This window comes from Enhydra lutris, unplaced genomic scaffold (genome assembly GCF_002288905.1).
Source record: "Enhydra lutris kenyoni isolate GAN:26980312 unplaced genomic scaffold, ASM228890v2 scaffoldscaffold9, whole genome shotgun sequence".
In the NCBI taxonomy this organism is placed as follows: Eukaryota; Metazoa; Chordata; class Mammalia; order Carnivora; family Mustelidae; genus Enhydra; species Enhydra lutris.
The window spans coordinates 45753224-45779864 of record NW_019154093.1 but is presented as its reverse complement, the minus strand read 5'-3'; the positions used below and the strand labels follow the sequence as shown (position 1 = coordinate 45779864).

General features: G+C 38.2%; 1 protein-coding gene across 1 annotated transcript; it reads right to left on the bottom strand.

Moving 5' to 3' along the window:
• Positions 1-8686: 8686 nt before the first annotated feature.
• LOC111143600 (interferon-induced protein 44-like) lies at positions 8687-25743 on the bottom strand. The gene is made up of 9 exons (XM_022497435.1): positions 25632-25743; positions 24925-25391; positions 20455-20491; positions 19271-19466; positions 17615-17764; positions 14895-15066; positions 13747-13847; positions 11657-11831; positions 8687-10572 (listed from the first exon to the last, which is right to left on the bottom strand). The coding sequence occupies exons 2-9, from the start codon at positions 25379-25381 to the stop codon at positions 10541-10543; spliced, it is 1320 nt and encodes a 439-aa protein (XP_022353143.1). The 5' UTR covers positions 25382-25391; positions 25632-25743; the 3' UTR covers positions 8687-10540.
• Between the last annotated feature and the right edge of the window lie 898 nt (positions 25744-26641).

Here is a 26641-nt window from a genome sequence, read left to right as displayed (position 1 = left end):
CTCCCACCTGTCACTCACCAAAGATACTTGCAAAATCGGGTTGTATCTCTTAGGACCTCATGTGTCAGAGGTGTGTACTTCATAGAGTTTTAGCTGCCTGCCCCATATATACAAATATTTAAATCATAATATCATAGTATTTCAGAGCTGGAAAAGAGCTTGGAATTAATGTTGTGAAGTCCAAGCTCTTAATTCTACAAATAAACTAAATCTTCTAGAAGTTAAGAAATTAACCTAAAATCACAGAACTACTTAATGATAGAGCCAAATGTTGACTCCCTACTTCCAAAGTCCCATTTTAACGTTACCTCCTCAGAATCTAGAATCTGGCACAGTACTCTGCACTGTAAAGAATCTCATGAATAATAATCTTGAAGGATGGAAGGAATCAATTTATTTGGATACAAATAAGAGTCCATTCTTGTAACTTACGGTTTACATGATTTTCAGGATAAGCATATTTTCCATGCATAAAAATATGGAATGCATAGAAAATGTAGCCCAGATGAGTGCTCAATGTTTTAAAAACGAAATATGCCTGGAAAAGAAGCAAAATTAGAACAGTACAGGAGGGAGTCTCAAAGATCCATAGTCCGAGACTTTGAAGAATATCTCAAGTCTGTGGAGATCACAAAATAGTTGCAAGGTTCTAGAAACTGAGATCTTGGAACAACTAACTAAGCCTTATCTGTTGAAATGCATGCCCTTGGCACTGCTATGATTCAGGTAGATGGTATCATTTTAATCCAGACTGGGCCCTGGATAGCCTCAATCCACACCCTGAAAGGAACCCCCTCACCATTCCAGGGATTGCCATAACATTGGAAAATACATAGTTTGAAGGTACGTCTGCAGATAGTGACTGACTCTAATACTGGTGTTAATAAATCAGCCCCCATGTCACTTGTGAAGGAAAAACACATGGACCACAACTTTCTTACCCTCTGGGGCCTTGTCTTGAAAAAAGATTGAAATTTTCTCTGTCTTTGGAGAAAAAAGACAGTCTTAACAAAAAATTCAATGTACTAGGGTGCCTCAGTGGTTCAGATGGCTGAGCATCTGCCTTCTCCTCAGGTCATGAACTCTGGTTTCTGGGATTGAGCCCCACATTGGGGCTCAGCGGGGAGTCTGCTTCTCCTCCCTCTCCCCCTGCTTGTGTGCTTTCTCTCAGATGAATAAATACAACCTTTTTTTTTTTTTAAAGATTTTATTTATTTATTTGACAGAGAGAGAGATCACAAGTAGGCAGAGAGTCAGGCAGAGAGGGGGGGAAGCAGGCTCTCCGTTCAGCAGAGATGCTGAGGCAGATGCGGGGCTCGATCCCAGGACCCCGAGATCATGACCCGAGCCGAAAGCAGCAGCTTAATCCACTGAGCCACCCAGGAACCCCTAAATAAAATCTTTTTTAAAAGTTCAATGGACTTATTTTTCTAACTACATTATGTTCATGCCAGCAATGGATTCTCTGAAAAAGAGAGCAAAATCTTGACATCCGTTGCAGCTTCAACCTCCCCACACCTCAGGAAGAAAGTTCTTTTCCTGTTGTCTTGAACTAATACTTATAGAAGTTCGCCTTGGGGCTGTAGTCCCTGGGCAGTGGATGGAGGCAAACCACCTCAGGTAATGCCCTATGGACGCAACTCGCAGTCCACACACTTTGGCATCAAAGAGAGTATTGAATCAGGGGGGCTTTTTGGTCAAGCATTTGCCAAAAATATTTTTAATATTAGGAGAGGAGGATACATATACAGGTCATCATACTGTAAAGCAAAAATTTTTGTTACAGAAGAAATATAACTGAAGTACTATAAAGTACCAGTGGGGTATTCTATATACCTGATAACATGAGAAAGGTTATAAAATGTGGTCCAGTTGGGCTTTGAACAATTTGTTAAATTCCAACAGGAAGAAACATAGAGATGGCACGCCATGCTGCAGTGAAGGCATGAACATTCATCCTGTGTTTAGGAATGGAGAGAAGACCAGAGGCCACAATGTAAATTGTAGGGACAAAAAGAGGTTATGGGATGGCCCGCTGCACATTTGCCTCCAGGTCTGTTCCTCAGACAGGCACCTGATTCCACCCAGTGTCACAGAAAAGCCCACTTCTGGGCATCTGGGTGTAGTCGGTGAAGTGTCTCCCTTCGGCTCAGGTCGTGGTCTCAGGGTCCTCAGATCAATTCCCCCAGCAGGATCTCTGCTCAGTGGGGGTCTGCTTTTCCCTCTCACTCTCCCTTTGTGCTCTCTCATTCAAATAAATAAATAAATACTCTTGAAAGAAAGAAAGAAAAAAAGAAAGAAAGAAAGGAAGAAAAGAAAAGCCTACTTCCGGGGCGCCTGGGTGGCTCAGTGGGTTAAAGCCTCTGCCTTAGGCTCAGGTCGTGATCCCAGGGTCCTGGAATTGAGCCCCACATCTGCTCTCTGCTCAACAGGGAGCCTTCCTCCTCCTCTCTCTCTCTCTCTCTCTCTCTGCCTGCCTCTCTGCCTACTTGTGATCTCTGTCAAATAAATAAATAAAAATCTTTAAAAAAATAAATTTTAAAAAGTGCCTACTTCTGCAGGCTGCTTTCTTTAGGCTCCCACCTGAGCAGGTTTATGTCTGGGTCTGGCCAGTGGGAGGTACCTGCTAGAGATGGGAGGGCAGACGTGCGAGATGTTGGGCTCCTCTCTTACTCTTGGGCATGACATCTGGCAGCAGAAGCGTCCTCTTCTGGCTCTAGCTTCCATAGCATAGCTCTACCCAGAGCAGTGTCACTTGTCACAAGGAAGCTTCCACTTCGGTTACCTTCCTCTAAAGAGCTTTGGCCTTTTGGTCCTGGGAACTCTATCTTGTCACATTGTGCTTTCCACCCTGAAGGTGATAGCGGCTTCCTGCTTCAGCAGAAGGAAATTAGAATACATCAGCCCCAAAATATGCCTCTTGGACATAAAAATTATTTTGAGCTAAAAGCAATTAAGAAGCAGGAAACGTGAGAAAAGCTTCCCTTATCCTCCCCCTTTCTGCCTGAAGGTAAGCTATAAATTCTCCCTTTACTGGAGACAGACTCCTATTATCCCTGAGATGGCACCAGAGCAATGCGCAGAGGAACCTTACTCAGTGAGTGCCCTCCCATGTATTTACCATCCCACAGCCTGCCATCCTTGGAAGCTTGAAACTGCTCTCCTTGTCCTGTCATTTCCCTACAAATTTATTGTTCTTCGTTGAAGATGTTACATAAGCTGGAGCTGTAAGCTACAACTTTGGGTGTTGTTTTTGTTTTTTGAGATTTTTTGTTTAGTTGCTTTTGGGGGGTGTTTTGCAGTTAACATACAATGTTATATACATTTCAGGTGTACAACATAGCAATTCAGTATTTCTGTACATTACACAATACTCACCTCAAGTGTAGTCAGCATGTATCACCATGCAATGTGACTACAGTGTTACTCACTATATTCCCTCTGCCCTACTTTTCTTTCTTTCTTTCTTTCTTTCTTTCTTTCTTTCTTTTTCTCTTTCTTTCTTTCTTTCTTTTTAATGTTTTATTTATTTATTTGACAGAGAAACACAGCAAGAGAGGAAACATAAGCAGGGGGAGTGGGAGAGGGAGAAGCAGGTTTCCCGCTGAGCAGAGAGCCCGATGCAGGGTTTGATTCCAGGACCCTGAGACCATGACCTGAGCCAAAGACAGATGCCTCACCCACTGAGCCTCCCAGGTGCTCCCTAGGCTGTGATTTTCATCTCCACAATCTATCTTTTAACTGGAAGTTCGTACCATTTAATCCCCTTTACATATTTGCCCACCCCCTACCCCCAACCCTTCTGACCACCAGTTTGTTCTCTATGTTTGAGTCTGATTCTGATTGTTTGGTCATTTATTTTGTTTATATTTTTTAATTAAAGATTTTTATTTATTTACTTGTCAGAGAGAGAGAGAGAGAGAGCATGCACAATCAGGGGGAAAGGCAGACAGAGGGAGAAGCAGGCTCCTCGCCAAGCAAGGGGACCCACGTGGTATTCCATCCCAAGACCCTGGGATCCTGACCTGAGCCAAAGGCAGCTGCTTGACCAATTGAGCCACTCAGGCATCCCTTGTTTATATTTTTTTAAAGATTTATTTATTTATTCCAGAGGTGGAGCAGAGGGAGAGAGAGAATCCTGGAGCAGACTCCATGCTGAGCGCGGAGTTTGAAGACATGGAGCTCAATCCCAGGACCCTAAGAGCATGACTTGAGCCAAAATCAACAGTTGGATGCTTAACCAATTGAGCTACCCAGGCACCCTTGTTTTGTTTTTAGATTCCACATATAAGTAAAATCATAGGGCATTTGTTTTTCTCTGTATGACTTATTTCAGTTAGCAATATCCTCTAGGTCTAACCACATTGTTGTAAATAGCAAAATTTCATTCTTTTTGTGGCTAAGTAATATTATGTTGTATCTATTTTTTTTCCTCCATTTATCCACTGATGGATACTTAGGTTGCTGCCATATCTTGGCTATTGTAAATAATGCTGCAATGAATATAGGGGTGTGTATATCTTTTTCTAAGCCACAACTCTGAGTTACTCACTGAGGTTTCTCCCTCATGATGTACACAGTGCATGTGCTAATAAACGGTTTTTCTCTTGCCAAGCTGACTTCTGTTAAAGAGCCCCAGCTAAAACCACTTCAGATGGGAAGAGGTAAAGTTTTGTCTCCCATACTTGGCTGACCTATTTTGCTTCTCAGTCCTTCATTTGACCTCTCACCTTTCCATCACTTGCATAGCCAAATTTCTACATTAAATTACACTGCTTAAATGACCTGGAGTTCTATTTTCTGCTGGAGTCTCATGAATGCAGATAGCCATTAAGACTGACTATTAAGGGGCACCTGGGTGGCTCAGTGGGTTAAAGCCTCTGCCTTCGGCTCAGGTCGTGATCCCAGGGTCCTGTGATCGAGCCCCACATCGGGCTCTCTGCTCGGCAGGGAGCCTGCTTCCTCCTCTGTCTCTCTCTCTCTCTGCCTGCCTCTCTGTCTACTTGTGATCTCTGTCAAATAAATAAATAAAATCTTTAAAAAAAAAAGACTGACTATTAAAAGGAGTAATGGCTTCAGCTCTGCCCTTCTTTGCCTTTTCCTACTTTAGTTTCCTATACTTCAAAATAGTTTTTTGTTATTGTTCTCAATTGGTATTAAATGAATTGGGTTCACAACCCATCTACCTTCATGTTTTCTGATCACTTCATTTAGTCTCCCAAAATTTTCTTGGGCATCTATTATGCTCAGAAACTACACTATTTGGACTCCTGCCCACAAGAAGCTCTGTGCCTAGTAGGCAGTCATGCAGGGAGATAATTCACATAGAGTGTCATGATGCTTGAGTGGTATCAACAAAGAGTCAGCGGAATGCCAATGGCAGAGAAAATTCTTTATTGGTAGGTGGTAGATGGGATTGGAGGAGGAATATTGGAGAAGGTCAGGGGAAAATGGATAATGGTTAATGGTAGTTATTTAGTGCCTACTGTGTTTTAGATGCTTTTCAAAAAAGTACTTTACCTATGCTTTCTCATTTAATCTTCAAAATAATCAGGGTAAGTAAAATATCCCCATTTACCAGATGAGAAGACAAAGCAAACAGAAATTAAGTAACTTCCCCAAAGTATGAACAAAGCCATGGAGACAAGAAGATGCACAAAACAGTGAAGAAGCAGAAGTCACTCAATTGAGTGCTTGTTTTAGGGCTTGAGATCAAATATGTCCAGATTAGGAAAACCATCCTAAAAAAGGGTTGGACTCAATACTATGTAGCTGAAAGGAATCCACTGTAAATCTCTCTGAAGGCACCATTGGCACAGAAATGGAACATATTTTCATGCTTTTGTAGCAATTTGCTATAGTAACTAATTTGCAAACTCTCGGTTCATATGCAATAATCCTAAATCAAATAGAAATTAAAATTGAGAGAACATGGCACTTGAAGTATAATGTTTCTCCTGGTCCCCACAACTGTGATTTATCTATACAAATTAATTCCTGTATAAGTGGGTTCAAGACTTCATTATCCAAAAGTAATGTAATTGGGGATCCCATTTATGAAAAGCAAAAGGCAAAAGTACCCATTTTGTGTGTTCATTGATCACCATAAGCCTTAAGTATTATATATTCAAATTTCTGTCCTGCAGGTTAGCAAAAATGCTAAAATACAACACATTAATGTTAGCTTGAAATGTAAACATGTATAAATAATAAGTCTAATATAATGCCAAAAACATTAGAGAATGCAGACCACAGCATTTCCAAAGTACTACCATATCTTCAACACCAGGAGAAAATTATCTTCTATTTAAATGTTGTATACCTTTAAAAAAATCACACACTTGAAAATTTGTTGTGTCAGCTTTTTTAAGAATTAGAAACCTTAGCAGTTTTAATTCAAGCTTCCAAATTCAACCTTCAGCCTCCTTTCCACTTTGTAAATTGGCCAGTAGGGGGCAGACGTGACCAAGCCATTTAATATGTTTCTATTTGCTTTTATAAATTTTGAATTTGAGTTACAGTACACTCTTTGAAGGCAAAGGTATATTAAAAACAAAAACAAAAACAAACAAACAAACAAACAACACCACATATCAAACAACCAAAAGCAAAAACTCTGATAATTTGGCTTTTGGTATTTTTCATTTTTGTTATGAGCTTTCAAAGTCCAAGTCTTATCTTTGTTTTCAACTATAATAAAGTTAAATTTACAATAGGGAAACATAGTTACTTATCAGTTTGTTGTTATACAAGATTGGCAGTGTCCATCAGCACCTGAGTTTCTGTTTCTAAGTGCCTGCACTGATAATCTAGCTGTATATATTATCTAATTTAGCTCTTACAAAATATCTATGAATAAACTGTTATCATCATCTGTAAGATAGGGAAATGAGAGACTTCTTAAAGATCACATAATACGCAGCAAGACCCAGTTTTGTCTAATTCTAATGTTTGTATATTATATCACTTCTCATTTTTCCTGCTTTAATTATGAAATATATAATACATGAAGAAAAGTACATAAAATACAAATGTACAACTTAAAAATAACTATAAAGCAAATATCCATTTCACAACCACCTTGTTCAATACAAAGGAAACTTTTAATTTCTGCAGAATCCCTAGGTGACCCCTGACTCTTCACAACCCTAAACCCTTGAAAGGTAATTATCATCTTCACTTTTACGATCATCATTTCCTCTCTTCTATTTAGAACTTTTGTGAGATTTATATAAAACTATACATAATGCATAGATTCATTCATGTCTTTATCCTTTTGGCCAATATTATATTTACAATATTTACACTGATATATATAGTTATAGTTCTTTAATTTTGTTATATGAAATGAAGTACTCTATATAATATACCACAATTTATTATCTTTTCTACTATTGATGGGCATGTGGGTTGCTTCCAACAGGGCCTATTATGAACAAGGCTACTACAAAAATTCTTATACGTGTATTTTTATGCACCCAAAAAGTATCCTTAAGATACGTAACTGAGAGTCAAAATGCTAGCTCATGGGGTCTCTCTGCAAATCGTGAACTTTACTGGAAACAATCCAAAAGTCTGTTTACAGGTGAATGGATAAAGAAATGTAGTATATTCACACAATGAAATACTACTCAGCAATAAAAAGAAAGAACTATTGTTACATACAACCACATGGTTGAATCTCAAAACACTGAATAAAAGAAGCCAGACACGGAAGAGTATATTCTGCACAATTTCATGTATACAAATTCTTAAAAAGTGAAAAGTAACTTAGAGTGTCAGAGTACAGACTAGTTATCTGAGGACCAGAACAAGAGATGGAATAAAGAGAATGGATTACAATTTTTTGGGGGGGGGATAGAAATATTTGTTATCTTGACTGTCAAGACTATTTTAAGGTGCATTCATATGTCAAAACTTACTCAATGTTACACTTTAAAAATATGTACTTTATATGTCAATTAAATCTCAATAAATGTAAAAAAGAACCAAATTATTTTAGTTTGGATCTTTTTCTATTACAAATTATGTTGAACATGTTTCTTATGTACTGAATATTTGAATTTCCTTTTTCTTTAGAGCTCCCTTTTCAAGTCTTTGGTTCATTTTCTTTTATATTTTTGTTTTCTTCTAGACCTGTAGGATTTCTCTGTATGTCCTTTTATTAGTTCTTTGCTAGTTATATGTTCTCCCACATATTGCTGTATCTTTTTACTATCTTAATGGGATTTGTTGAATATAAAAATTACTGATTTAAAAAATAAAAATAAAAAAAGTTACTGATTTCAATATAGTTGAATTTTCAATCTCTTTTGGTATTAAGCTTTTTGTATCTTGTTTAAGAACTATGACTTAAGAAATATTTCCTTACCCCCAAGTTATAGAAGTACCCTTCTATTTTATCTTCCAAAATCCTTTTAGCATTTAGGTGCTTAGTCCACCTAAAGTAGACTTCTGCATACGATGTGAGGGATTCACTTTTATTTTTCCCCATATGGATGGCCAATTCACTAGACCATTTATGAATTGTCTGTTGTTTCTCCATTCATCTACCCCTATCATAGAATAAATGTCCAGACATGCTCAAGTCTGTTTCTGGACTCTCCATTCTGTTCCATTAATTTATTAATCCACCACAGTTAATTTACATTTCTTAATATGTCTCTTTATACCTGCTTTCCCCCTTCGTTTATCAAGAACATCTTGACTGTGTTTGAAACGTTACACTGCTCTGTAAATTTTAGGATCATGTCAACTCCTTCATGATGCTACTTCTCATTTTCAAGCTACATTTACAAATTGAAATACAGTATGTTCCCATTATGGAATCTTTATTATTATACAAAATTGGAAAGACCCAAAATCAAATGGTTTATTTTTATGTAGCTTTAATTAGAAAAATTTTTAATGCAACAGATATGGAATGTATTCTTGACCTACAAGGAAAGTATTAGAACTTCCCATTAACATGACAATAATAGGATATATGTGAACAAATTATCTTTACCTATGTACAATAATACAAATCAAACAAATAAACCATCTCAGGAAAGAAGTTAGACCCAAAAGAGTAAATAGTGCATAATGTTATGTTAGGGATAAAAAAGAAAAAGACTAATCTATGCAATTAGAAGTCAGAATAGTGGATATCCTATGTAGCTAGACTGGGGCTTAAAGGGAACTTCTAGAATGTTCTGTTTCTTACCTGAGTTCTAGTTTCATGGCTTGAGTCTATCAAAATGTACTGAGCCATACAATTATGAACTATAAACTTTTTATGTGTATATACTACTTTAATAAAAAGCTTTTTTAAATTGTTAATGATTTTTAGACTTATTAATAAGACTTTACGTTCTTATAAAGAATATATTTATTCTTATATTCTAAGTGAGAAACTAGATAGAAAACTTCCTGAATTCACAAGATACATATTAAGGTGCCTCTTCAGCTCAGTTAATCCACAGTGGTCATGTCCATGATTAAACCCCTCCTTCTAATAACAAATCACTCTTCTTGGGCAAGTATTATTTAAGATGGGATGATCATATTTCTCTCTCTTCTGCAGAGAAAGTGATTGTTCTTGGGGAGTAGGCATATGATTTGAACTAAATCAACAGTCCTTTTTTGGATTATTTCACAATGAAACTGGAAAAGAAAAGCCCTCTTCCCTTTTGGGTCACAAGACTGAATGAATGTCAGCTTGGATTCAGATTGTTTAAGATTTATCAAGAATGCTAGCCTGAGAGAATGACAGCAAGAGACACAAAGAAGGAACCAGAGAGTGTGTGCGTGTGTGTGTGCACGCGCGTGCACACACATGTGCACGTGTGTGAGAGAGAAAGAGAATAGATTTTGAATCTCTAGATTCAATCATTTCTGAGGCAGTTCAGTTCAACCCCAGCCTTTTATATGGTTTGATTATTTTTTTAATCATGTAATTCAGGTTGAGTTTTATCACTTGTAACTAAAATAGTCATAATTGACAGAAAAATCAAACTATAGTTCTTGTCAGCTTTAATCCCCTCAAACTCTTACCAATATTGTCACATCTTAAAAGAGGTTTTCAGATATTAAGCAAACCAAAAAATGGCCTTAGTGTAAAGAGTACACCATTAACTGGAGACCCAAAGAGAAGATCAAATAATTTGGAAATAAAATAAGAAAGCAAAATTAAGATGATGTGGGTGAAGACCAAATGATGCTGACAAAATAAACTTTTCCAAAATCACACACCCACACTTAAGTTAAATTCAGACTTTGTAAGAAGAAACTTTGATTTTTCACAGATACAGAACATAAATCCAAAAGAAATTATGTTCATTTTTTCCACCATTAATGGCTTTAAATCCCACTGTTTCTAGTTATTTGCAGGCATTATGATTTTCCATATGTATCTTCAACACAGACATAAACAAAACATGCCCCTTCTGTTTCAGCTACTTCTCTTTTTCCTGTGTTTTCTTATTTTTCAATTTTCAATCTTCTATGATGAGATAAAAATTATTAGTATGTGAAGGGTTCACATATTTTTTTCCTTCTTTTACACAGTCGGTGGTTCCTCTTCTTTGATCTCTGAGAAAAGAGAAACAAAATATTCTTACTGGATTATTTAGGGAAAAGCAAGCAGAAGGAGGAAGAACATTGGGCTACTGGGGGGTCTAAGCCAACCAGCCCTGACTTTGGGAGTGCATGCTCCATGAAGAAGAGAAGACATGAAGAAATCAAGATGGTAGAGTCGGTAGTAGCATGAGAGTTTCTTAGCAGTTTGCAAGTGAGAGAGAATAAAGAAGATTTGATATTCTAATTTTATTTCTCACAAACTAAAATAAAATTTGAGTATAAATTGAAACTTCTGTCTGATTTTTTTTAAAGATTTTATTTATTTATTTGACAGACAGAGATCACAAGTAGGCAGAGAGGCAGGCAGAGAGAGAGGAGGAAGCAGGCTCCCCGCCAAGCAGAGAGCCCAATGTGGGGCTCGATCCCAGGACCCTGGGATCATGACCATAGCCAAAGGCAGAGGCTTTAACCCACTGAGCCACTGAGGCGCCCCTCTGTCTGATCTTTGACTGAAACCGTGCAGCATGTATTCTTGAGAGAATCTGAGAGAGAATACATGTAATGCGAAAATCTGAGGCCATAAATATGAAAGGCACTTATGTCTACCTAGCACTGACTACCTGGCATTGAGAAACTCTGAGGTGGAAGACACATCAAAAAAGTCAAATCATAAAAGGCAAAAACATAAGTCCCAAGAAAGGGGCAAGTAAGCCAAGATCATATCTGATCAGGAACAACGCTGATCCAATCCATTTCTGGGTCCCAAGCAAAGAAGCACATTTTGAGAGAAGAGGGCAAGGATACAACTTGGAGTCTTCATACAGTAGAAATGACAGAAATGTATCATTTCAAAGATTGTATCTTTAGACATGGGGGGAAAGAGAAGTAGTGCAAATTCCTAGGATGTACCCTAAGGGTGGGGAAATCAGGAAATGTGAGGGGGGAGAAAACACACCCAGCCAGTGAGCTACAGGCTAGGACTCCTCACAAGACGGTGACCTACAGTGACACAGTGAACTTCCACGTACCCAATAGATCCAAGCGGGAGTAGCCATACAGCTGACACCTTCAAATGTCAATACCATCAAATATCTACCTGTTTCCTCAGGAGGCAAATCCTCTAAGAAGTCATCTGCCGCCCACAGCATCTGTCTCAGCGCAGAGAGGATCAGAACGTCCTTTACAGGGTCCAGCTCCCACTCTGAGGTATAATTACTAATCACCAAGATGTCAGAAAGAGCAAATCCAAGTTCTCTGTGGACTGTCTCTAACTGCAATAGAGAAACAGTGACCAAGACTATTTTAGGTCAATATATACCACGAAAGCAGTAACAAATAGCAGGAGCTTGGCAGTAGTATTCCTGTTGGGGAAAATAAAGATAGAGATCTGGTCCCATAAATACTTTCTTAAAGAGCTTCACAAGTCAATCTCCAGTGTCACTACCAACTTTCATCGAGAATACATATATTTCATATGAGTTAGAAATGAAAGGTAACTAATAGTTCCATGCAGATTACTTTGAAACTGAAGCATTTTTAATGCTTTATGCTAGAGTCTGCAATTTCCCTGTTTCTTATTCAAAGTTATTCTCATGATTAGTCAATTTTACTAGATTAGCTTAGTATGCTATTTTAATTCTTGCTTAGACAAATTTATCTGGGGAATGACACTGCTTGGGTTTAAAACAGGGCTCTGTTATTTCTCGTCACTGTCAAAAACACTGGCAAATACTTTACTCTCTGTGTGTTTGTTTCCTCATCTATAAAATGTGGTAATGACAGTACTCATCTCACAGGGCTGTTGTAAATATTGAATAAGAAAATTTATCACATATTTAGTGCTCAACAAATACTAGCTATCATTACATGTTCCCAACTGGTATTCCCAAATCCAGGTTCCTTTCGACTATAATCCATTCTACATGTAGTGGGAGATTAATTTTTGTGATGCTTCAGTTTGGTTATATCACTACTTTTTATAGCTGCATTATCTACAATAGCCAAATTATGGAGAGAGCCCAAGTGTCCATTGACTGATGAATGGATAAAGAAGATGTGATTCATATATATATATATATGAAAAATCTTGCCATTTGCAACAATATGGATGGAATTAGAGAGTATTATGCTAAGTGAAATAATTTGGAGAAAGACAAACACCATATAATTTCACTCATATGTGGAATTTAAGAAACAAAACAAATGAGCAAAGGGTAAAAAGAGAGAGAGAGAGAGAGACTACAGACTCTTAAGAATAGAGAGAACAAACTGAAGGTTACGGGGGTGGGGGGATGGGCTAAATACATGATGGGGATTAAGGAGGGCACGTGCTGTGATGAGCACTGGTGATGCATGGAAATGTTGAATCACTACATTGTACATTTGAAACTAATATTATACCATATGTTAACTCACTGGAATTTAAATAAAAACTTAAGAGAGAAAAAAATTGCTATGATTCCCCATAATGTGCCCAATTACGTAAAGTCCCCTCATGCAAATATAACTTCTTTATCTCCCCCTACAAGGATTCGGCCCTCCACTAAACTGAATGACTCCATGCTTCCCACTCACATTGCCTCTTCCCACACTACTGTATTGACTTGGACTATCCTCATAGCCTGATTTTTTTTCCCCTTTTGTCTCTTCACCACCCAAAATCCTCCTCCTCTTTGAGACCTATTTTCCAGTGACACTCCAGGAATGAAATCTTCTCCATCTCCTTTCACACAATATTTTCCTCCTCTAAACTTTCGATTTTATTTTGAATCCCTTCATAAGATTTATCATACTCATACTCTGTCAATTTTTTCCTATCCCTCTCCCCCACCCTCTCACCTCCACTGATAAAATTATAACCTTTTGAGTGCAGAGAAATTGTTTTAATTATCTGTGTATCTGGTTAGCGACTATCACACTGACTCAATTATGAAAGGCAATCAATAAATATTTGTTGAATTGAAGCTATTTGGGTTAAATTATAATGAATGGAATGATCTGTGTCCATGTAAAGATGAATATATATTTAATTTTTAAATTTGAGAAGCAAGTCTGAATTATCCAAGAAATTATTTTAATTCTTAAGTTCAACAGGTGTCCATTTTTATTTTTATTCGCAGCAATATCATGTGATTATAGTGACATATCCCAGAAAATGTGTCTGCAAAGAGGAACATCATTCATTACCTTAGGCTTCACAAGCATACATTTGTATATGTCTCCAAGGTCACCTCTGCTAATCAGGTCCACGCTATCCACATGAGTGAGCAAAACCACATGTGCTACACCTAGGCCAAACAGATACTTGTCACTTTGATCATTAAAGACAGCATCAGTATGTTTCAGTTAACCAGAGATCAATTATGCAACAGGCTATCTGTGAAGCAAGTTCAGAGATTTGGGAAGGCCCACCATCCCTTAAAAATGCACCGCTCAAGTACTCATTAATATCATAGGAAATTCCCTTCATTGCTTTCCATGGTAAGAAATGTGGCTTCAAATGAAACCACCTTTTGGAAGAGATAACTAAAGAGGTAACTAGTGATACTACAATATTGTTGATTGGTCTCCTATCCCGTCCAAACGGTTGTTTTTATGGAGACTACAGAAAAGAGATCTCACAAGCAAGATGGGGGAGAATCCTCCAGAAGTCAATAGCATGTGTGAAAGCATCACAAGTAAATTGTTCTTCTATGACAATGCTAGCAAGCACCTCCCTGCACACCTCACTGGCAAGGTTTCAAATTACAGTGAGCAAGTAAATCACTCCATGCTTCTAACTTAATCAAAGCTGTGACAAACTGGCGCTTTTCCCGACAGAATGGGTAATAAAGCCAAGAAAAGCCAGTATGGGGCACCTTAATTCCCCGATCCTGTCTACCTTCCCCTAAGCCTTTATGCTACCCCGCCCTACCTAACATCTTACTTCCCTGCCTGTTTTCTTACTGATATACTGTTTTCCATTTCTAATCATTTAAGGCCCAAGAGGAAATCTAGAACTTTTGGTAAATGAATCTATGTTAGGATACAGTGGTAACAGGTAGTGAAGACTTGTTAAATTCTTCAAATATATTGATTTGCTTAATCCTTATAATAAATCTCTGAGATAGGTGTTATCCTTATACTAATTTTCTAGGTTAGGAAATTGAGACATAGAGAATTTAGGTCATGGCACAAAGTCATACAGCTGTCGAGTGCTTGATTTGTTTGAACCACACTGATGGGCCACAGAAGATTCACATATGCAATTTCTAAAATTTTTCATCCTGTTCTAAAACCATTCTACAATATAGTCTAATTAACTGCCCTCGATAGTAGAGTGGAACAAGACTCACCACACTTTATCAACTCCCTTCGAATTTTTTTGATCTTTGCCATCATGTCACGAGAGAGGTGTTCAACAGTGTTGATGTCAAATACAAGTGCCACACAATGGATTCTGTCCTTCAGCAATGGGTTGTCAATATAGTTACTATGAACCGGTGTGATTGGTTTTGAGGAATTAAACTGCAAGGTAAACATAACTCAACGTTTTAATTCCATGGATATTCATGAGCACATATTATATATCAGGCAAGTCTCTGATATTATGAGGTTAACAATCCAGTAGAGAAGACAGTCTATGCAAGTAGCTAGCACCCCATTCCCTCAGTCACATAGTTTCCGAAGAAGCGGACATGTAATCTGGGAGCTGAAAAGTAGGGGAAGTTAGTCTGATAAAAGGAATGAGCACATGGCCAAAAGCATTCTAGATAGAACAAATGTGGGCAAGGTGGAGGTGAAAGCCTTCAGAAAGGAATGTGGTTTCACCACACAGAATGCAAGGGCTGAAAGTGGTTCAAAATGAGATGCATTTACTCTTGAACTAGCAATCCTTCTGCTGGGAATCTGTCACAGGTATGGCAGTAAAAATACAAAATGATGCATGCACAAGTCTATTAACTTCAGGACTACGTGTAGTGGCAGGATTCTAATGTACCAATAACACAGAGTAGTTCATGACTTCTCTAAAAAGAGGAGAACCACAGACCTGTATTTTCTTATATTGTAAAAAAGGAAAGTACATCATAAATTTTTATATTTTTTTAAAGATTTTATTTAGTTATTTGACAGACAGAGATCACAAATAGGCAGAGAGGCAGACGGGGGTGGGGGGGAGAAGGCTCCCTGCTGCTGAGCAGAGACCCCGATGTGGGGCTCGATCTCAGGACCCTGGGATCATGACCTGAGCCGAAGGCAGAGGCTTTAACCCACTGAGCCACCCAGGCGCCCCTTATATGGTTATTTATAAGAAAAAGGAAGAAATGTATTTGAAGGGCCAGAGAAAGGAAATAGATTCTTTGACTACACCCTATTTTGTAAAGTTGACTTTAGACTATATTCAGTACACCAAACCTAACTGTATGTGGTTTGGGTAAATGTTAGTTGACTAGGAAGGGTGGGTTTGATGTTTGTCATCAGAGTATTGGTGTACTTGCTATGATCTATGGATTAAATGTTAAGATGTATTAAATTTGATTCCGAGAAATACAGGGGAGGAGAAAGTGGATAGACACAGGTGATGAGCCATGATCAAAAACTGAAGAAGCTGAGTAAATGGGAATTCATTAAATTGTTTGTCTACTTTTGCATAGTTTAAATTCCCTATAATAAAGCTGTTTTTAAAAAAAAATGAATATTGAAAAATAAGCTTTCCCTCTACAAGACAATGCTGTACTAAAGAATGAAAGCCCTTGCATGAGTAGAAAAATAAAACATTTTGTGTTTCTGGATAAGAACATTTGATATGTAAAGATGTAAATCAAATTTTGATATAAAATTTTAATGTAATTTTAATCAAAACAACAACAAATCAAACACAAACAGGCTCACTTAGAAAAGTATATTGTGAAAATAGTGCAGAAAAGCAAATGCAAGAAATAAGTAATGAATATGACTTGTCCAGTGAGGTATCAAGACACAGTTGATTGCTATGGTAGTTACAACAATTAAACGATGTGGTAATAAAAAGAATATCATAAAGGAATTGATAAATACATCAACAGAGCAAACCAATCCCTATATTTGGTAGGGAAAAGATGCAAAGACATTCAAGGAAAGATGCTGGCACAACTGACTATTCATTTGGAACAAGGTAAAGTAATGATTAATTCAAAATCAAAATGTCTATTCAAAGGACTAGAAAGTTTTAAAAAAATGACAGACTAAAGTGGTTTTCTCTTTAATCCCCACTTCTCCTGTCTAGAACACATACAGTGCTCAGTGTGAACATCTGGAGAGCATCAAGGATGAAAGCCACACGTCTTAGTCCGCTTGGGCTGCAAATTACCATATTTGGTGCCATGAAGAACAAAAATTACTTCTCACAGTTCTGAGGCTATAAAGTCCAAGATCAAGGCGCTAGCAGATTTGGCCTCTGATGACAGCCCTCTTCCTGGTTTGCAGATAGCTAACTTCTTGTTGTGTCTTCATGTGGCAGAGAGAAAGATCATCTTTCTTTTTATCTTCTCTTGTAAGGACACTAATCCCATTCATGAGGGATTTACCCTCATGACCTAATCACCTCTGAAAGGCCTCACCTCCTAATACCATGACACTGGGGTTAGGGCTAGCATGTGAATTTTAGGGGAACATAAAGCACCCCATACTGAGGGTCTCATAAGAGAAAGTGAGATGGACCCCTGAAATTGATAACCTCAGAGAGTGTCCACACTGATTAAAAGCTGCCTACCCTTCAGACTTCCTGTTACATAAGAAAAATTACCTAGGTGAGTAAATCGATGTATTTGGATTTCTGTCTCACACAACCAAAGGCAATTGAATACACAACAACATTCAGAGTTGTTATAACAGCTATGACAGAAGAGTCTTTTGGATGTTTAAATTCTTTGTAAAATAAAATATCAAAAAAGAACAAATGATTTTGAACAAATACAGTTCAAGAAAATAAATGGTAATGCATTAAATTAGATTAGAATCTGCAGTCGTCAGCAGCGAGCAAAAACAAACATTTTAAATATCAGTTATAATTTCTCAGTGATTAGCCCAATCATACCTGGTATCTGTCCGAAATGTGGCCTTTTAAGATGTAGACTATGTCATCCATGCACAGTCCTTCTTCCTTCTCACCCAGCCCCATTGAGTCACACAGAATAAATGGCAGGGCATTGCCAGATCTCTGATCCTTAATGGAATATGTCCTGTACTACAGAGGAGAAAAAAAAGCAATTTTAGAAGTACATTTTTTTAATTGCAAATGGAGATAAAGTCTACATGGAATGAAGTCAAATAAACTTCGACAAAGCAGGAAAAAATATACAGTGAAAAAAAGACAGTCTCTTTAATAAATGGTGCTGGGAAAATTGGACATACATACAGCTATATGTAGAAGAAGAATGAAACTCAACCATTCTCTTACACCATACAAAAAGATAAACTCGAAATAGATAAAAGACCTCAACGTGAGACAGGAATCCATCAGAATCCTAGAGAGAACATAGGCAGTAACCTCTTTGATATCAGCCACAGCAACTTCTTTCAAGATATGTCTCCAAAGGCAAAGGAAACAAAAGCAAAAATGAACTTCTGGGACTTCATCAAGATCAAAAGCTTCTGCAGAGCAAAGGAAACAGTCAACAAAACAAAGAGGCAACCCACGGAATGGGAGAAGATATTTGCAAATGACAGTACAGACAAAAGGCTGATATCCAGGATCTATGAAGAACGTCTCAAACTCAACACACCCAAAACAGATAATTACGTCGAAAAATGGGCAGAAGACATGAACAGACACTTCTCCAGTGAAGACATACAAATGGCTATCAGACACATGAAAAAATGTTCATCATCACTAGCCATTAGGGAGATTCAAATCAAAACCACAGTGAGATATATCACCTTACACCAGTTAGAATGGCCAAAATTAACAAGACAGGAAACAATGTGTGCTGGAGAGGATGTGGAGAAAGGGGAACCCTCTTACACTGTTGGTGGGAATGCAAGTTGGTGCAGCCACTTTGGAAGACAGTGTGGATATTCCTTAAGAAATTAAAAATAGAGCTTCCCTATGACCCTGCAATTGCACTACTGGGTATTTACCCCAAAGATACAGATGTAGTGAAAAGAAGGGCCATCTGTACCCCAATGTTCATAGCAGCAATGGCCACGGTCGCCAAACTGTGGAAAGAACCAAGATGCCCTTCAACGGATGAATGGATAAGGAAGATGTGGTCCATATAAACTATGGAGTTTTATGCCTCCATCAGAAAGGATGAACACCCAACTTTTGTTATCAACATGGACAGGACTGGAGGAGATTATGCTGAGTGAAACAAGTCAAGCAGAGAAGGTCAACTATTCTATGGTTTCACTTATTTGTGGAGCATAAGAAATAACACGGAGAACATGGGGAGATGGAGAGGAGAAGGTAGTTGAGGGAAATTGGAGGGGGAGATGAACCATGAGAGACTATGGACTCTGAAAAACAATCTGAGGGTTTTGAAGGGGCAGAGGGTGGGAAGCTGGGTCAGACTGGTGGTGGGTACTATGGAGGGCACGTACTGCATGGAGTACTGGGTGTGGTGCATAAACAATGAATTCTGGTACACTGAAAAGAAATTTTAAAAATAAAAAATTTAAAAAAAAAAAGAATTTTCAAAACTACTTAACTTGAACAAAGAAGCAAAGGCTGAGTGACTTTGAATGGACATACCTTGCCAGATACCCCAGTTGTATCAGAGCCCACCAGAGCCTGGTGTGTTACGTGGCCTCGGAAAACAGACTTTACTGAGTTGAAGAAGCTAGATTTCCCAGCCCCAGTGGGACCCAGGAGCAGAATCCGTATTTGGTGAACGAGGCCTCCATATGAACTGTAGGTTCTCATGTCATCCAATAATCTCTCATGGAGTCTGTTCAGACAGACAATTATAACAACAGAGAGTACATCACAAGAACTTACCATAAGTTTTCCTAGAATTCTTTTTCTTTTTCTTATATATTATTATTTCTTTTTGATTAGCAACTTGCTTTCCTGTTGAAAGGACAGGGGCGCCTGGGTGGCTCAGTGGGTTAAAGCCTCTGCCTTCGACTCAGGTCATGATCCCAGGGTTCTGGGATCAAGCCCCACATCTGGCTCTCTGCTCAGCAGGGAGCCTGCTTCCTCCTCTCTCTCTCTGCCTGCTTCTCTGCCTACTTGTGATCTCTCTCTGTCAAATAAATAAATAAATAAATAAATCTTTAAAAAAAAAAAAAAGGACAAGCAACTATCCTACTTCAAATCCTACCATAAAAGAAGAAAAAAGCGAAAATAACACAACTAAAGCCAATCAGACACAAAACCTTTCAGATTTAAGCAACCAGTTCATATAAGCCTAATAATAAATATGAACTGCGTTATGAAGATAACTTATCAATAATAAATTTCAAAAAGCACAACATAACGTGTGACTTTTGAAGTTTATGTAAGTAGATAATTTCTAACATGTTCTTGAAGTTCATTTAAGTATCCTCTACCCACCAGCCACCCTTTCCAACGCAATTCCCTAAAGTAGTTGAAACTGTAACTTCAAGAAGTCTAAGCAAAAATGTAGACATGCTGCCAAATAATTATTTTCCTTCAAGTATATAAAAACGTTAGGAGTGCTTTCCCTTTACCCGGCATTCTTTCTGTTTTAACATTGGTATTATCAAATAGTTTTATGATTATAAATATAATTATAGTTTATTCTTGATGATCCAAAAGTTATGTTATAATCTGTTACCAATTTGACAGAACCTATAAAAAATAAGTCTAAGATAATAAACAGAATAACAGAACATTATTTATTTGACTTATTTTATAATATACAATATATAATATTTATAATAAAAACATGATTTTAATTGACATTGACTTACTGAGTAATCCCTTTCATGATTCTTTTATCCAATAAATCTAGGGAAATAAAGAAAAATGAAAAGCACAAGTTGTTGAATGACAGTCTAACTGAATGTCAATGCATTCATTAGGGTAAAATACAGAAATAGCTTTTCCATGACAGCAACACAGTACAACGAAAGCAAGTGGAGAAAATTCTGCAAATCTCCTTAACATCTCTTTTGAAGAATCTAGTGCTAGAGGCAAGGTGGGCACTGTAAGACTAGATTGCCCACAGATTTCTTCTCACCCAATTACTCAGCAGTAGGATGTGGCTCGCGCCAACATGGGAAATGAGAACTGGGGTCCTTTCTGAATCAGAGAAGCAAGGCATAAAGGCAGGGGGACAGGCCAAGGAAAGACTGGGAATACTTTAAAATAGTTGCTCTCCATAATCCAAAAGGCCTGAAAAGGATAATGTACAGAGATACAAACAAAAAAACCACAGACACCAAATCTTCTCTAAAACCTACTATCTACGGCTGGAGTTCCTGGAACTTCCAGTCCAATTGATTTTCTTTGTGGCTCCAAAGAGAGTGCAGGATGCATCCCTCACCCAATCAGAGCACAGTGAGTGGTTGAGGTGAGAGCCGAGGACTTTATGTGAACCAGTGAGACTCAGGCCCAGAATTTCACTTCCTGTGAAGAGATACTCTTCGGTGGTAGATTTAAAACTGGACGGATCAGGGGCACCTGGGTGGCTCAGTGGGTTAAGCCTCTGCCTTCGGCTCAGGTCATGATCTCAGGGTCCTGGGATCAAGCCCCCATAGGGCTCTCTGCTCAGCAGGGAGCCTGCTTCCCTGACCCCCACCTCTCTCTGCCTGCCTCTCTGCCTATTGAGATCTCTCTCTCTCTGTCAAATAAATAAAAATAAAATCTTTAAAAAAAAAAAAAAACTGGAAGGATAAGCTGCAGGGTGTCTGGATGGCTTAATGGGTTCCATGACTGACTGGGTTTCCGCTCAGGTCATGATCTCCCAGTAGTGGGATCAAGCCCGGGTCAGGATCCATGACCCACGTTGGGCTCCATGCCCCGCATAGCACCTGCAGTGGATTTTCCCTCTCCTTCCCTCACTCACTCAGCCTCCCTCTCTCTAAAATAAATAAATGATAAATAAAATCTTAAAAAAAAAAAAACTGAAAGGATCAGGTGTAGTGAGGCTGGCAATTCTCTACACTACAAAAAAATACTGTGTGAAACATTTAAAAATATGGCTACACATATGGACTGAAAACCTCTTTAAATGACCAGAAGTAAAAATAGTAAAGACTACATACAATGACTATAATAAAACGAGAGAAGAGTTAAGTGTACACAGAGATAAAAGCCACTTCTTGGACTTTTACAAAGCACCTCTTAACTTTAACATCCAAAAGGAAATTCAAAATCAAAATGTAAATATATAGAAGATAACCAGAATATAAACACTTTATATCAACCTTGTGATAAAAGTATACTTTGTTAATAAAAAGAAAAAAGGAAAGTTTTGAAAATTGAAAATAGAAACAGAAAAGACTACAGAAACAAACCTTAGAAATATTAGAAGGAATTAACCAAAATACAAGGCAAATTTTATAAGTTGAAAAAGGATAAATTAATATAGTAATTGGCTTAAACTGTAAAATAAATTACTGACTAGTCTAATCAAAGTGAACCAGATTCACAAAATATCATGCCACAGTTCATGTACCAAAATGGTTACATATTGTAACAAGAAGTATTGGGAAAAATTTAGAAGTGACAGAAACTCTCATATACTGTTGTGGTGAGGGCAACTGGTATGACTATGTTGGAAAGCTTTGTCAGTATCCACTGAAGCTGAGCATACACCAATCCAATGACCCAGAAATTTTGTATGCGTTTTCTTTAAACAATATGAATGTGTGAACCAAAACACATATACACGAAGGCTTACAGATTCTGTGGATTTATGAGGCTTGTCTTCATGGGAATGTCATGTAAGCTGATTGTTTTAGTCTGCTCAGACTGCCATACAAAATACCATAAACTAGGACAGCACAAAATTTATTTCTCACAGTCTGGAAGCTGAGAAGTCCAAGATCACTGTGCAGCAAGGTAGATTTCATCCTGAGGCCTCTTCCCTTGCCTTGTAGGTGGCCGCCATCTCACTGTGTTCTCCTATGATCTCTTCTTGGATATTCAAGAGGAGAGAGTAAGCTCTCAAGTGTCCCTTCTTATATGAATGCTTATCCTATTGAATTAAGACCCCACTCTTAGGACCTCATTTAACCTTAATTACTTCCTTAGAGGTCGCATCTCCAAGTATAGTCACACAGGGGGTTAGGGCTTCAACATATGAGTCTTGGTTGGGGGCCACATTCAATCCATAGCACTGACATATAAACGTTCCACAATGTAACCACTCTTTAGTACGTAAGGTGACCCACAAAGTTCAAAAAAAACAACAGGCAGGTTGTTTTACAACGCTGCCTGTTGTTTTATCCAGAAAGCATATGTCTAATATGCAAAGGAAGATCCTAGGAACCATGCAGAATATTCTTGTACCCTTTCTGCCTTCTCCGAGATTTCTGACTGCTTTTATCCTTATCCATGAAATGATTAGTCAAGCCTAATACTGGGTAAGATATCCGAATTGTAGAGGTCTGATTATATAATCCACTCCCTTATTTAGCTCAATCCCTCAAACATAATATTGAATGTAAGAGGCCAGACACACAAGAGTACACATTGTGATATGATTCCACTTATATAAAATTCAAAAAGAAGAAGTAATTAGTGTCGATGAGCCAAAGTAATAGTAATCTTTGGTTGGTAATAACCAGGAAAAATCAGCAAGGAGCTTTTTGAAATGATGATAATAATCTTATGTATTCATCCTAGTAGTAGTGACATTAGTGTGTCTAGTTTATAAAAGTTTGTCGATTGGTACATTTATCAATTGTGCATTTCTCTGTTTATGTGTTATACCTCAATAAAAGTTTCCTTAACTGATCCAGGATTGTCAACATCATGACATATCCAAGTAAACTGACCAGACATCAACAAAATTTTTTAGATGTTTGAGGCAGCCAGGAAGTAAGATCAAATCATTCAAAAGGAAACAATTAAAACAAATAAGTAAGTCTGGCCCTAGGTTTTCAACAGCAATATCAGTACTGTTGAAAACATTACAAATCCCCAAAGAATTGTGTACTCTGGTGATCATTCAAGTATAAAGACCACAGACAGGGACGCCTGGGTGGCTCAGTTGGTTAAGCAGCTGCCTTCGGCTCAGGTCATGATCCCGGCGTCCTGGGATCGAGTCCCACATCGGGCTCCTTGCTCATCAGGGAGCCTGCTTCTCCCTCTGCCTCTGCCTGCCATTCTGTCTGCCTGTGCTTGCTCTCTCTCCCTCTCTCTCTGACAAATAAATAAATAAAATCTTTAAAAAAAAAAAAATAAATAAAGACCACAGACAGCTAGTTTGGAACATGCAAATATTCAAGAGGATATTTCCAGGGCCCCTTCTTTTAAATGGATAGTCATAAGTAACTATTTCAGAGATGAAATGTAAATGGCCAATACACATAAACTTGCTAATAATCAGGAATAAGCAAAGAAGAAAATGGGAAACCATCTTTTTTTTTTTTTTAAAGATTTTATTTATTTATTTGACAGAGAGATCACAAGCAGGCAGAGAGGCAGGCAGAGAGAGAGGAGGAAGCAGGCTCCCCTAGAGAGCAGAGAGCCCAATGCGGGGCTCGATCCCAGGACTCTGAGATCATGACCTGAGCCGAAGGCAGAGGCTTAACCCACTGAGCCACCCAGGCACCCGGGAAACCATCTTTTGACCATCAAATTGCAAATATTCCAAAGTCTGATGATATCAAATATTGGCAAGAAGATAGGGAAATAGGCATTTCTATAGCACTCTTGGGAAAAGTATAAAAGCCTTTGAGATGTGTCTATCAAAGTGCAAATGTAAATCTTTCTTAAACAACAAACCCACTTCCAGGAAGTTACTATAAAGAGTATTTTTGTGCACAGTTATATTCACAAATACATTACAAAAGCATTGTTTATAACAACAAATATTGGAAACAATGTCCTTTAGCAAAAAAATAAGTAAATTCATTTTGGTCTTTTAATATAATGGATACAGTGGGAAATTACAGGATCTAGTACCAGTCAAGAGAAGTTTGAGGTTTGGTTTCATTCCAAAAGAATCTCACAGTCTTTAAGTTTGCTGCCTCTCCCCCCTTCCTTCTCCTTCTACCTTCCCTCCCTCTCCCCTACCCCATCCCCGACACAAACACACTCCAGAAAATTCTGTATATGCTACTTTTGACCACGGTTGGGTCTCAGCAAAAGAGGTGTTGCCGGGTTTCAGTCTGGGTCACCTAGAGATAAGGACATTCTTTCCTTAAAGAGATGGGTTGTCTCAAACATTCAGGAGAGAACTCTATATGAGCCTATCTGATTAAACTTACCTTCACAACGAAAAACTTCACATTCCTCAAAGGAAATAGGTTGATTTTGAGGCAGTCCAAGTTTTTTAGCTGCATCTAAGTCCACAGTCACTTTTTTTTCGCTCAGATCTAGGAGGAACCCTGAACTATTATTCCATCTTAAACCATATTCATTAAGAAATGTAGGTGGTGAGCACGCACCTACATCACATTCTGAAATTTCATTCTCTTGAAAGGCAAAAAGGACAATGGGAACTGTGTCATCTCTCTTAAAATTCATTCTTATATAGGCCCCCCAAACATAACATCCACCATAAATCACCATCAGAGTAGGCCCTTGGCCACTGCATCTCTTAAGAAAATTATATCCAGAGAATTCATGGACACTAGCTTTATAGAGAAGGGTAAACCGTTTTCCTCCAAAATAATTCTGCAGCTTCTTTTCTTGCATCGCCGTCAAACGAGTCGCCATTGCCATGCTTCTCAATCTAGCAGAAAATCAAACATACTTTCCATTAAATATTGAAAACCAGGTAACACATCCCGGCATGAAGCTTGTATATGTGCCTCTTACGTACTCTACATTACACTTAAGGTGAGTAAAAAGAGGATGAGCAGATAACAGAAAAATTAACTCGCTTTTCATTCTAAAAAAAAAAATTTTTTTTAATTAAGAAGACTATTATTGGCAAGTGGCTAGGAAAAGTGGAAAGCAGCAAGTCATTTACCTGTTTGTAGACCCTCTATAAGGACTGAGGCTGAGTGTGGCTGCTCTGTTTGGACGGCTAAGCAGACTCAGAAATCCACACAGAACATTCTTCAGCAGCCTCCGAGGTTCAGGCACTCGGAGAAGAGAAAAATGAAACTTAGTAAGGCCCCGCCCACTGGGCAGAGTGCCAGTTTCCTCCCGCCCAGGAGCGGGGAGGGGAGACAGGAACTGCTCCAGTTAAATTTACACAGTCGGGTCAAATAAAAACATTAGGAGAATCAAATAATTGAAGTAAAAGAGACGAAAACCTAACAGCCCACTAGATTTTTAAGCGACTTCTTTAAAGAAAAATTCAATCCGTTTCTGTATGTTGAAATACAAAAAAAAAAAAAAAGTGCTGTTAATTCCTACTCCAGGGCGCATGCCCCAAACTCATCCACTTCTCTGCTATCTATTGACTTCCTCTCATCCGGGTCCACTGTTTTCTGCATTGCTTGCAGGGGGGAGACAGATTTCTGGAAAAAAACAAACAAACAAACAAAAAAACAGATTTCTGACAAGCTGTGCCAGAGGAGCCAGGATCCCAAACAGAGAACGCTGAGCTAATACAGAACGCTTTTGGAGATCAGCCAGTGTTAAGGGCCATGTCACCACCATCTGAAAACCTCCCCATGGTCAGGTCCCACTTATCCCTGACTCAAACAAGCAGCAGATTCTTTTTCATTTTGCAGACCGTCTCAAGAACTCAGACTGAAGCGGGAGGATCTAACATCGCTTGGCAAACAGCTTTCAGTTCACTAAGGAAGCCAGGAATCTTCATGTTTGACAAATTACTTGTAACATCAATGGAATAGAAATTAAAAAAAAAAAATGGCTTAGCGCCTTAATGATAAAGAAATGAGACATGGAGATGGTAGAAAAGATCACTTGGTAGTCTCTTGTTAGCTCATATTCTTCTAAGATAGAATTGGCATTTAAGGCAGAGTTTCAGACCTGCCTCCAAACCCCCTATACACACAAATAATCCAT